Below are 11,939 nucleotides of genomic sequence, written 5' to 3'. Positions count from 1 at the left end.
GCACTAATGACACAAATATGACCATAAGTATCATTCGTGCAGCACCCTAAATGGATAATCTAAAGGGGTTATGACCAAAAAATACACAAACTTTGAAAAAAGTTACAATTTTCACTTGAACTTTTAATTAAGCCCAAAAATACATGAATTTATATTTTTGTTGCAATTTTCACCTAAATTTGACTTTCAATAAAATTAGAGCTTAATTGACAGTCGAAAATTAACTTGATGTTGGTCTAACTTCTGATGATGATGAGTATTTAGAAGCTCGAAGGTCTAAGAAGACAAAAATTAATATATGTGACTTAATTTTGACTGTCAATTAAGCTCCAATTTTGTTGAAAGTCAAACTTGGGTGAAAATTGCAACAAAAAGTATAAATTCATGTATTTAGGGGTTTAATTGAAAGTTCAGGTACAAAATTGCAATTTTTTTCAAAGTTCATGTATTTTTTGACCATAATCCCTAATCTAAATTCTAAATGGATAATCTAAACCTTACGGAAAGTGTTCAAAATGATCATATAATAGTAATAATCTATATAAGACAAGACAATGTATCAACACAAGTATATGATACTAATGACACTAATAGTGCCATCATGTATACCAATTTACTTAGATTTTTTTTTTCGGTTGGCAATAGTACCATATGTGCTTAACCCGCGCGCAAAATCGAATCCAGTCCGCTCTAATTAAGAGCAAAACAATCCTAAAACGTAAAAAATTGCTAGATTTTGTGTTTTTTCAATTAGTAATCAAATATTATGTTTGAATCTTCAATATGGCCATCCGGCACTATATTCTCAAATAATAAAACTAGCAGCATTCTATTTTTATATTGAACAAAATATTTAAATACATAAATTCAAAGTTACTATGATTAGTGATGTCCATGGCTAACTGAAATTGGGTGATTGACCTGTGGTCCACGGTTCGGATCTCCTAATAATTGATCACAGACTAAAACTGAAATCGGAATCGGAATCGTGAAACACCTGGTCAAGTTCCGGGCCCAAAAATCTAGAACCAATGATTAACCGTTGGGTCGAAAATTGTCGGTTAACTACCAAAAGAACAGTGTGGATGAAATCAATTGAGTATTGTTATTTTTTTAGAATTATACTAATAATTCTTTTGCTTGAAATCAAAATAGTGTACAAAAATAGTGTGCATGAAATCTATCGAGTAATTTTGGCAACTCTTGAAATTTTTGTTATGTTTTAAGAATTGATTTTGAGATATAATAATTTTTATTGGTTATGTAACTACGTTGCTTAAGTCGGAACTATATGTTGTTGATATCGAATTAAATTTGAATTTTGCAATTTGTAATTGGATTATGCAATTATTTTGTTGCATATAAGCCTGTCCTTTTTTGTGAGATTTATTGCTATTAACGTTTCTTCGGAAATGACGATGAAGCGCAGTCCGTTGATAAGACATTTCTCCTCTAACTAAGAGGCCGGGGGTTCGAGTCACCTAAAAGGCTAGAGTGTGAGTGTGTTTTTTCTTTCTTTAAGTGTAACAATTTTTTTTTTTAAAGTGTTTCTTCGGAAATCAGCACATATTATATTATATGCTTAATTGTTAAGAAGACATTGTTAAGAAGATTGCTTTGATATTTCTAGCCCTAAGCTAAGTGTAACATAGCTCTATATCATTATGTCTCTCATAATTGGTACCCCTGGTACCAACATTGCTTTTTAATTATTTACTTTTCTGATAAAAAAAAAATATAGTATATCATTATGTCTCTCGTCAAATATAATCCAACGACAATCAAATGTGAATTTTTATAAATGAAAGCAGGATATGTTTTTCCTGCAATAACGAAATCCAAATAAGATGGAACTATAATCCATCGAATATACTCCATAAGAAGATTTGTCAATAACTTGCACAACTTCTCAATAGTTCCTGCAATAATACAAACTAGACCAACTCCAAATAAGACTATAAACTACGCTTAGGCGAGACTCGATGTGATGCCTCAGCTTTGCAGATTTTGGACAAGGCCTCATTGGCGGACAAAATGAAACACTACCTAAAGAGGCAACACCAGTTTTTTCTAATCTCATGACGAGCAGTCACAACAAGAATACGAACACGAACATGCTTCCAAATGTCACAATTCACAGCAGAAAAGCAATACAAGGCTAAAATCTACAAGAGTGATTAAATAAGCTGGATATCTGTATATAATGAGCATACCAGTTCCTCAATCATCAGCTTAAAGCTTCAACGCCTTTGGCCCTCCACATGTATCTCCGAGTGATGTGTTCTTCGCCAATCTCATCATAATAAGGCCTAATAAATTTGTCCAAAAAATTATCATCTGTAAAAGAAGTAACAGTAGAAAGACACGGCCACTTTGCAATCAGATTCCTACTTTCCAGAAGCCACAGAATTTGCAGCCGCGGCTCAAGCCTCTTCTCTATACTGCACCCGAGTGCTGACGGGCAAGTGACAATGCTGGACATATCGTACTTCCCGGTAGCAACCAGAAGCTCTATCACATTCTTAATTTTATTTCCAGAAGTCGAAAAGACTGTTGGTTGCTTCCTAAGAATCACGAACATGTCATTATCAGAAAATCCCAGATCGCGGAGAGTTTGCAACTTGACCTCCCACATCCTCTTACTCTTAAGAGCAAATAAACAAACACAAAAAATGAAATTGATAGAAGCCTTAGATGCCCCAATTTCTATGGCCTTGTCTACAGATTTCCTCATAATATGTGGCTTCACCAAGAAACATTTCGGCTGAAGAAAGAGAAAGTGTTGGATACGCTCCATAGGTATACCGCAGCTCTTGAGGATTTCCACATTCGGCATTAAGGATTTCTCCAAATCCGCTCTCAAAAACCAGGCAAATCTTTTTAAAAGTCGGACCACATCATGACCAGGTTCAAGGACATCTTGGAGCTTGGATATTGAAGGAATGATCCTATTCTTCGTGCTTGATTTTAAAATACAAATATCCTTGGAAATTATATTGGCTATCTCCTCGGGAGAAAGGCCCAAGTCTTGGAATACCTTGAATTTGAATCTGATGCGCTCAATTCTAGACCCTAGAATCGCAGGATAAAAGATGACGATTTTCTCGAGCTGAGTAGTCGTAAAGCTATTCTCTTTAAAGAAGGATAGTACTGAATCGGCTATTTTAGGGCTTCTAGATTTGGGGGAACGTGATGCAGCTAGTGAAGCCGATTCGGGAGAGAAGTGGTGTTTGTTAACCAATACATCGTAGATTTTAGGGCTAGGGATTTGTCTTTCCACTTTCGAAGTGGAGAAGAATTGGAATGCGGGAAACAAATGAAGATTTGAGTTGCAGAGAAATGAATTAGTGTTCAGATATAAGCAGAAGAGATTCTTGCGTGCAATTGCAATTGCAATCATGTTGATTGATATAAATAGAATTTGTGTTCGGAAATGAAAGGGACTTGCCTGCAAAATCGAAGGACTCAAAGCTTGTGGATTGAGGGTTTTTGAACCAGCGGCGTCGCCATGGCAGGAGGAAGCTTAGCTTCGAGAGTCCAACAGATTCATTTTTGCTTAATTTAGGATTTTTCTAATACTGAACATAAAATTTACTCTATTCGATAAGTATTTTTATGTTACCGAGGAGTTGTGGTCCAAATAGTAAATTTAAGACATCAAATCAAAGTATCCTTTATACTCATTCCGTTCCCAAAGTATTATCACAATTTTCATTTTGTCCGTGTATCACTTTTATGTTTGGACATGGGTTAATTTTTTTCCTTTTAATCACAACCAATTATTTTACAACTTCACAATCACTCATTTATGCTCGAACACATTAATTATCAACTTTTTCTTAAAACTCACACCGTTCCACATGTGATACATTTTTATGAAACGGAGGAAGTATGAGGTTATTAATTTAAGTCACTGTGTTTATATTCTCACTAACGATTACTATATTTTTCATTGGATATATACTCCCTCCATTCCATTATTCATGACTTGTATTCCTTTTTTAGCCGTCCCACATAACATGACTTGTTTCCTCTTTTGGACATAATTAAAAACTTAATTACACTAATTATTTACACCTAAACCCTATTTTGTTTTCATTCTCTCTTTCTTCTCCACCGCCTCCATTTCTTCTCCCACATTTCTTCTCTCGCATTTCTTCTCCACCACCTCCCTAGGTCAAACGACGAGCAGCCGCAGGCACCAGGCACGCCACCAACCACCTCATGATCTCACTAGCACCGTCCCCCTATTCTTTCTCCCGATTCCATGGAACTCCTAAATCTTCAATCTTTTAAAAAAAATCCTAAGCTTTTTACTTACCTCTCACCCGCCGCCGCCTTCCTGCGGCGAAGTCGCCGCCACCAGCCACCGTCAGCAACCACAACAGCTGCGCCGACACCTTCTCCATTCTATCACGCTAAGACCGACTGCTACAAGAGGCTGTCGCCGATCTTTCTCTCAACTTTGGCTGATGGCCAGTATTATAAATCGTCGTCGCCTGGTCTGCCTCCTCCACCCTCCACTTGCGCACCACCTCCACGACCTCCACCCTCACTATTCCTCGAGTAATTTTGAAACCCACGAGTAATTGTTGTATATGTTGAGATTTTCTGCTGAAGATTCATAGGATTTGTAAAAGAAATCAGTAGATTATTGTAATTTTTGCTGCGTTTTCTGCTTGAGTGTTCCATGTTTTGTTGAGGTTTCCGCCGCCGCCTCCAGTTTAATTTTGCAATTTTGTTCTTAGTTTCTGCGTGAGATTCATAGGATTTGCGAAGATTGTTGGTTTAATTTGCAATTTGTGGAATACTTGGGAAAATCATATGACATTTGTGGAATACTTGGGAATAATTGAAATATTTGTAGGTTTAACTTGTAGTTTTTGATCTCCTTAAACAATTCATTAAACTCTTCCATTCCCCTAATTTTAGTTTCTTAATCTCCGTGCCAAAAAGGCACGTGCCATGAATAATGGGATGGAGGGACGAGGGAGTATAATTTAATTTTAGGTTTCACTATAATCTAATTCGAACTAACTTCGTTAATTAATTGTAATGTACATTCAATTATGTATCTTATATCTCAGAAAAACATTCTCGATCGGCAAAACAACGTTTTTTAAACGGACAAGTTTACGATTGAACTTACATTAAAATACAAAATTGTTAATATTTTTGCAGCGATGGCAAAGATAAAATTGGATGTTTATCAACTTTTTAACTTGAAATTATGAAAGACATTTACTTAAAGGTAAAATTCATTTTTAAATTCATATTTTTGGGGCTACAGTAATTTAATTATTATTTGTGAGGGATATAATTTGAATACTAGTATATTGTTTAGCATGGATTTTGGCCTGAGAAAGTAATATGATTTCAAAATATTAAATTCCTGTGTTTGGTTAAATTTTTATCGGTCAAGGAAAGTAATAAAAATCCTGAAAACTAGGAAAGTAGTGCAACTTTCCAGAATTCTTATTCCTTAGTTTTTTTTTTAGGTATTTTTTCCCCATTCTCAGGATTCTTACTTATTTTTATTTAATAGGTATTTAATGTTTTGTATTATTATTATTATTATTATTATTATTATTATTATTAGTTCAAAATTTATTTTAAGCAAATTATAATGTAATTCTCAGAACTATGAATCAACTTTATATTATTAATTTATTATTATTATTATTATTATTATTATTATTATTATTATTATTATTATTATTTAGTTCATAATTTATTTTAAGCAAATTATAATTTAATTCTCATAACTATGAATCAAATTTATATTATTAATTTATTATTATTATTATTATTATTATTATTATTATTATTATTATTATTATTATTATTATTATTATTATTATTATTATTATTATTATTATTATTATTATAGCTTTAAGAAAATCTTAATTTATTTCTTTTTAAACTATAAATCATACTTTATGTTGTTCATTATTATTATTATTATTATTATTATTATTATTATTATTATTATTATTATTATTATTATTATTATTATTATTATTATTAGTATTATTATTATTATTATTATTATTATTATTTAATTTATTAGTTAGTTTATAATTTATTTTAAGTAAATTATAATTTAATTCTTAGAACTATGAATCATACTTTACTGAGAAAATCTTAATTTAATTTTTTAAAACTACAAATCATCTTTTTGTACATTATTATTATTAGTATTATAAACAAATCTTGATTAAATTTTAGAGCTATGAATCACACTTTATTATTATTATTATTATTATTATTATTATTATTATTATTATTATTATTATTATTATTATTATTATTATTATTATTATTATTATTATTGTTATTATAGCTTTAAGAAAATCTTAATTTATTTCTTTTTAAACTATAAATCATACTTTATGTTGTACATTATTATTATTATTATTATTATTATTATTTAATTTATTAGTTAGTTTATAATTTATTTTAAGTAAATTATAATTTAATTCTTAGAACTATGAATCATACTTTATTGAGAAAATCTTAATTTAATTTTTTAAAACTACAAATCATCTTTTTGTACATTATTATTATTAGTATTATAAACAAATCTTGATTAAATTTTAGAGCTATGAATCACACTTTATTATTATTATTATTATTATTATTATTATTATTATTATTATTATTATTATTATTATTATTATTATTATTATTATTATTATTATTATTATTATTATTGTTATTATTATTATTATTATTATTATTATTATTATTATTATTATTATTATTATTATGTAAGAAAATTTGAATTTAATTTTAGAATTATAAATTATGTAATTAACCTTAATAATGTACTTTGTTGTTACTAAAAAATTAATTAGAGAAATTTATTATAAAGATTAAATTACAGTTTAATTCTTATATATATTGATTAATTATATATATTTAATGATACAAATCTATAATCCTAACAACTATTTTTGGTATTTTCAAACACTGGATAATGAATCTACTAGGATTCATTTTCCACGGAATCATTCTCTTGGGAATAACCATCTTAATTAACATTACTTTCATGGCAAACAAACATAAAGGTAAAATAGTGTGTTTATTAATAAATTTATTATTTTATTAATGAAGTGGCTACTACTAATAGCAAGTTGATTATCTTTAGAAGCATCCAAAGTAAGCTAGCCCCCCTTTATATAGTTTTGCCGGAGTATTATAACTAGGGCTGTAAACGAGCCAAGCTACTCGTGAGCTATTCGACGGTCGACTCGATAAAAACTCGTTCGGTAATTTAATGAACAACTCGTTTAGCTAAACAAGCCAAGCTTGAGCATGACGATGCTCGGCTCGTTAGATCGTGAACAAGCTCGTGAAGTGATTTATCTTAAAAACATAATATTATTCATTAAATGTCTTACTATATTTTATACTATATGTAGTAATATTTGGATTAAGTATCTAATTAACATCATTTATTTACAAGAAAATAGTAAATATATTATATTTTTGTGAATAAAATAACTTATATATTTGAAAATTAACTTATGTATTAGGAAAATAACTAAAATTTTAAATAAAAATTTAAATTTAAAAAGCTCGATTAAGCTCGGCATTGTATTCGACTCGATTAAGGTTCGATCGATAATTAATCAAACAGCTAGATTAGCTAAACGAGCCTAGCTTGAACAAGACACTATTCGGTTCGGCTCGACTCGATTACACTCCTAATTATAACTATACCATTGTTATCACAAAAAACAATACCATTGTTTTTTTTTTGGTTCATCTTAAATAAAGTAACACCGTATCAAATTCCAAATACATCTAGCTTTGTAGGTATAATAAGAAAAGGAAAAAGAGCAAGACCGAATACATTTTTGTGTGAACGGTTACTCTATGTGCAGTAGAACAGGTAAATAAAATATATGGTAAAGTATTTTAAATATGATAATAACAAAATAGATTTAAAATTAATCGAACTATAAGAATAAAATGATAAATTAATTTATATTATTTTCATTTATCAATCTCATCACCCAAGATAAATGCCCATCCTCAACAACTCTTCTTTTGTTTCCACTTCATTTTATTCAAAGCGACCACTTAGAGCATCTACACCGCGCGTCCTTCTCCCTGGGTCGATCTGCATCGTCGTCGCCTCGTCTCGCCTGCGCTGGAGACACACCCTGTGTCGACGCCGGGTCTCTACAACCTAACGGGTCGATGGCAGAAGTTGAGAGATCCAAGCGCTACACGCACATGGTTTAATTAAAAAAAATAAAACAAACTGTGAGGTTGGCCCATTTCTCATTCTTTCCTCCCCTTCTTTTATTTTGTCTGGGCCATCTCTTGGGCCCAGAACCGAGCCCACCTACTTATCCCAAACCCTAGCCCACTTCACCTCCAGATATACCCCGCCCTTCTCTCTCCCTCTCTTCACTCTGCGCCGCTCCACTAACCCTAAATTCTCTCCTCTCTCTCCCTGACTCTTCGTTCTCTCCACTTTCCCACCGCCCTCCTGCCTTGGTTTTTCCACCGCCTTCAATGGCACTCCTCCCTACCGTTGCTGCTGCCTTCCTTTATATCTCTGATGCTTTCCCATGCTGGGATAACGTATTGTCAAGGACTGAAAGGCTCTGCTATTCCTTTGTGGTTAACTCTTTGATAATACGGGATTCCCTGCGTGGGTGGGGTATCACCGGGCCTTCCTGTTCATCGGAGCCCTGTTTGGTGGTTACCTGGATAGATCTGAGTCGCTGGAGTTCTGACCTTGGCTCCTGCTGTTGGTGGCTCTGCTGAGATCTGAGAAGCTGCTCCTTGTCCATTCTGTGGTCTTGATCATTCAGCTGCCGGAAGGGTTGCTGAGTACAAGGGGAAAATCTGAGCCCCACCGTGTCCCGAGGATACCTTTTCCCTCGGCTGAAACCCTAACTCCTTTACTTCTTCTCTTTTCTTTCTTTGTATCCTTTTACTCTTTTCTTGTTTACCCTGTGCAGATCAGAAGAAGGGAGGAAGGAGGAGCTGTGAAGAGAAGAACAGAAGAAGAAGAAGAAGTGCCTGAGCACGAAGTGAGACGGACCAGAGGTTCGGGAAACAAGCGGAGTAATCCCGGCAAGGCGAAGATACGCAACAGTGGTATCAGAGCCACGGGGACCTTGCCGGGGCTCCCCCCGAACACATCCCTCTCACCCCGCCGCCCTTTGGCTGCGCCGACTCGCTCCCGACGAGCAAGGAAAGTGGTAAGTCCGGCTCTTCCTCCTGAAGAGCTCGGCTCTGGTAAATTGGCTTACACCCTGAAACCCCTAGACATTAGGATTGGTGTTGCCTGCTGTTTTTCTTTCTTGCATGTTTTTGCTTGATTTTGGTATCTTGCGATCCTGCTCTCTTGTTTGCTTCCGCTTGTTGCCCCTGTCTCGATAAACCCCTGGCATCCAAAGCCAAGTGAGGTTCTCCCTTGCATTTGGTCCAGTTCGTCTGGATTCTCCTTTAAAGGAGTCTCCTCGTGCGAGTACCTTGGAAATCAAGGGAGAAAGGGGGCTATCTAGATTGGCTGTGTGTGTTTTCTGTTTCCTTGCTGTATCTGCTGTCATTTTTGTTTTCTCTGGTGTTTCTGTTTGCCCTGAAAAACTCCCTTGGATTGAGAGTTTTTTGGACTTGGTTAAGTCCTGTTGGAACCTTTGGAGGGACCAGTGTGAATCCTTGCTCCACAGATCAATCTGTGCTGAGATCTGGGCTCTTCCCTGCTCCTGAACTCCAGTTGTTTCCTCCTCAAGGTCCTGGTGGCCTTTGTTGTGGTGTTGACTGCTCTGTGTTTGTGTGACCTCCTTTGCTTTCTCCTGCATAATCATGAACAACATGCATGTAGTGCCATTTAATGGCAGAGACGATTTTCAGGATTGGAAAATCAAAATTGAGTGCATTCTGGTAAAAGAGAAGGTAAAAAGGGCCATTACTACTAAAATTGATGAGGCTATTACTGATGTTAAATTACAAGAAATGAATGATAGTGCTAGGGCCACTATTTTATTAAACTTGTGCAGTTCTGTGGTCAAAAAAGTGTCTCATCATGCTTGTGCAAAAGATTTATGGGATGATTTAAATGCTATATATGCTGCTCCTTCTGAAGTGTCAACATGGTCTTTGCAAAACCAATTCATGTCTTTTCAAATGGATCCTTCTAAGGATGTAGATACCAACATGGAAAATTTTAATAAACTTTTGCATGACCTGAAACTTGCTGGAGATGATTCTATAGAGAAGTATGCCCCCCAAATTCTTTTAAACTCTATTTCTAAGCCCTTTTCTGAAGTAAAATCAGCCCTGAAATATGGTGGCTCAAAAGTCACCTGTGAGATGATCACCAATGGCCTTAAGTCTAAGGAGAGTGAACTGAAATTGACTAAGTCAAACCCTTTGCATGGTGAAATCCTGTATGTGAACAAGAACCAGACCCAGAACCACAATAGAGGTCAGAACCAGGATGGGCCTAAGGATATGAGACCCTACAACCAGAATTCTGAGCATAAAAGCCAAACTCAGAACCAAAACTCTGACCAAAAACCTAGGAAGGTTTGCTGGAACTGTGGAAAACCTGGTCATTTCATAAACAAATGCAGACTTCCTAAGCAGAAAAAACAACCTCCCTCTGAAGAGTCAAGTCAGAATGCCAATAATGTGTTTGAGGATGATTGTGTTTACATGATGCATGACCATGATTTTCAGTTTATCAGTTACTCAAATGCTATTTCAAAAACTATGAGTTCCAGTGAATGACTCATTGATTCTGGCTGTACTTTTCATGTCACTCCCCATGAGCATATGTTTCTTAACCTACAACCTGTCAAGTCTGGTCATGTTGCTTTAGCTGATGGTCAGAGTTGTGAAATCATTGGAAAGGGTGATGTATGCTTAAGATTTGAAAATGGAAAATTCCTTACTTTGACTAATGTCAGATTTGTTCCCAACTTGAAGTTCAGTTTGTTATCTGTGTCTCAAATTACTGATAATAGAGTAACTGGATCTGTTGATCATCTGAGTTTTCAATTCAAGAAAGATTCTGAGCATGTTTTTTCTGCACTAAGGAAGGGAAATTTGTATGTTGTGCATGCTGAATCTGTGCCTTTACAAGTTGCTAATATGGTTCATGATGATAAGTCTGCACTTTGGCATGCTAGACTAGGTCATTTAAGCAATAAGGGCATGGATATCCTGAGAAAAGCTGGTTGTTTTGGTAATGACAAAATCTCAGACATAACATTTTGTGAACCTTGCATACTAGGAAAACATCACAAGTCTGCATTCCCCACTTCTGTTCCCTATCCCAGAAAACATGTTAGCACTGAAATTCTTGAGTATCTGCATGCTGATGTCTGGGGCCCTGCAAAGGTGCCCACTCATGGTGGTAATGTGTACTTCCTATCTGTGATAGATGATTTTTCTAGGAAAACTTGGGTGTTTCTTATGAAAAACAAATCTGATGTGTTTGATAAACTATCTAAGTGGGCTGTTCAGATTCAAAACCAAACTAGAAAGAGCATTAAATGCATTAGAACTGATAATGGCCTTGAATTTTGTAATCAGTCCTTGGATAGATGGTGTTCTGAGTTAGGCATCATTAGGCACAAGTCAGTCCCTTATACTCCACAACAAAATGGAGTTGTTGAGAGAATGAATATAACTCTCCTTGAGAGAGTTAGGAGTCTTCTAGTAGCTTCTGGTCTCTCTAAGCATTTCTGGGGTGAAGCCCTTATGACTGCTGTCTACTTGATTAACAGATCTCCTTCTGTGCCTTTACTTGGTAAACTACCTGAGTCTGTATTCTGGAATAAGCCTGTATGCTTGAATAATCTGAGAGTCTTTGGCTGTGCTGCTTATGTGCATCAGAATATTGATAAACTTGAGCCTAGGGCTAAGAAGTGCATTTTTCTTGGGTATCTTGAAGGGGTTAAAGGATA

General features: G+C 34.5%; 1 protein-coding gene across 1 annotated transcript; it reads right to left on the bottom strand.

Moving 5' to 3' along the window:
* Positions 1 to 1,843: 1,843 nt before the first annotated feature.
* On the bottom strand, positions 1,844 to 3,599 carry LOC130994121 (uncharacterized). The gene is made up of 2 exons (XM_057919159.1): positions 2,392 to 3,599; positions 1,844 to 2,309 (listed from the first exon to the last, which is right to left on the bottom strand). Exons 1-2 carry the CDS (start codon positions 3,398 to 3,400, stop codon positions 2,233 to 2,235), a joined length of 1,086 nt encoding a protein of 361 aa, XP_057775142.1. The 5' UTR covers positions 3,401 to 3,599; the 3' UTR covers positions 1,844 to 2,232.
* Positions 3,600 to 11,939: the final 8,340 nt, after the last annotated feature.

Source organism: Salvia miltiorrhiza, chromosome 1 (assembly GCF_028751815.1).
Source record: "Salvia miltiorrhiza cultivar Shanhuang (shh) chromosome 1, IMPLAD_Smil_shh, whole genome shotgun sequence".
In the NCBI taxonomy this organism is placed as follows: Eukaryota; Viridiplantae; Streptophyta; class Magnoliopsida; order Lamiales; family Lamiaceae; genus Salvia; species Salvia miltiorrhiza.
This window is presented reverse-complemented; position numbering and strand designations above follow the sequence as displayed.

Coding starts and splice junctions, on each gene's coding strand:
- LOC130994121 (XM_057919159.1), bottom strand. CDS start 3,400: ATGATTGCAATTGCAATTGCACGCAAGAATCTCTTCTGCTTATATCTG. Junction 2,310..2,391: donor AATTCTGTGGCTTCTGGAAA/GTAGGAATCTGA, acceptor CAAATTTATTAG/GCCTTATTATGATGAGATTG.